Below are 1,140 nucleotides of genomic sequence, written 5' to 3'. Positions count from 1 at the left end.
TTGTGGCGGGCGCCTGTGGTCCCAGCTACTTGGGAGGCTGAGGCAGGAGACTCGCTTGAGCCCAGGAGTTGGAGATTGCTGTGAGTAGTGAAGCCACAGCACTCTACCCAGGGGGACAGCTTGAGGCTCTGTCTCAAAAAAAAATAAATAAAAATAAAAATAAAGTTGATTTACAACTACCATAATGGAAGTTAAGCTTAAGATGCTCTGTTATCTATTCTCTCTCTTCCTAGCTGAAAGAAAAGATAATGTTAACGCATACTCGCTTAAATTCGCTGATGAAGATTCTGGAGGAAGTGACTCTTAATCAGTCTAAGCCAGAAAACTGATCCAGAACCAAGGCTCAAGTATCAGCTTCAGGCTTCATTGCTGTCTTCAATAACAGGTGCTGTCTTCAATAACTTCTTGAAAACGATTGGCTTAAAGAATGAGCAGGGGTGTAGTTAATTATGTTTACTGCTAGACTGATTTTTTTCCAACTGGTTTGTGAAGCTGTTTTTAGATTAGAAATGAAGGAGTTTTCTGTCCAGGTTTCATAGCTATTTGCCTTAAGAACTTAATTTAGGTCTCGGTGCCTGTGGCTCAAGTGGCTAAGGCGCCAGCCACATACACCTAAGGTGGCGGGTTCAAATCCAGCCTGGGCCCACCAAACAACAATGGTGGCTGCAACCAAAAAAAATAGCCAGGCCTTGTGGGGGGCACCTGTGGTCTCAGCTACTTGGGAGGCGGAGGCAGGAGACTTGCTTGAGCCCAGGAGTTGGAGGTTGCTGTGAGCTGTGATGCCACCTTACTCTACACAGGGGGACAGCTTAAGTCTGTCTCAAAAAAAAAAAAAAAAGAACTTAATTTAGCTTATCAATTTCATAATACTTAATCTCTAACACATCTTTACTACAAATTTAGGAATTAGGATACGATGTCATGTGTGTTTTCTTATCTAAAGTTGGTTTGTCTGAAAATAGAGATGGGTTTGATGTTGACTACTCATAATCCTCTATGGACAATTGTTATGAATACCAAAAAATGTTTCTTTTTATGTAAAATGGAGATACATAATACTCTGTAGGTAAAGCAAATTGACTGGATAATGTATAATTTATCTCTTTTCTATTGTAAACTGAGCTTAAGAAGGCAATAATG

General features: G+C 40.5%; 1 protein-coding gene across 1 annotated transcript in view; it reads left to right on the top strand.

The window, feature by feature from the left end:
- The window catches only part of OIP5 (Opa interacting protein 5), a 16,401-nt gene extending 15,837 nt beyond the window's left edge, over positions 1–564 (top strand). The window contains exon 5 of the mRNA XM_003791825.2: positions 234–564. Within this exon, the coding sequence (XP_003791873.1) occupies positions 234–329 (96 nt within the window). The 3' untranslated portion in view covers positions 330–564. The remainder of the gene's footprint in view (positions 1–233) is intronic.
- The last annotated feature ends 576 nt before the right edge of the window (positions 565–1,140 follow it).

This window comes from Otolemur garnettii, unplaced genomic scaffold, assembly GCF_000181295.1.
Source record: "Otolemur garnettii isolate 467f Iridium unplaced genomic scaffold, OtoGar3 scaffold00050, whole genome shotgun sequence".
In the NCBI taxonomy this organism is placed as follows: Eukaryota; Metazoa; Chordata; class Mammalia; order Primates; family Galagidae; genus Otolemur; species Otolemur garnettii.
This window is presented reverse-complemented; position numbering and strand designations above follow the sequence as displayed.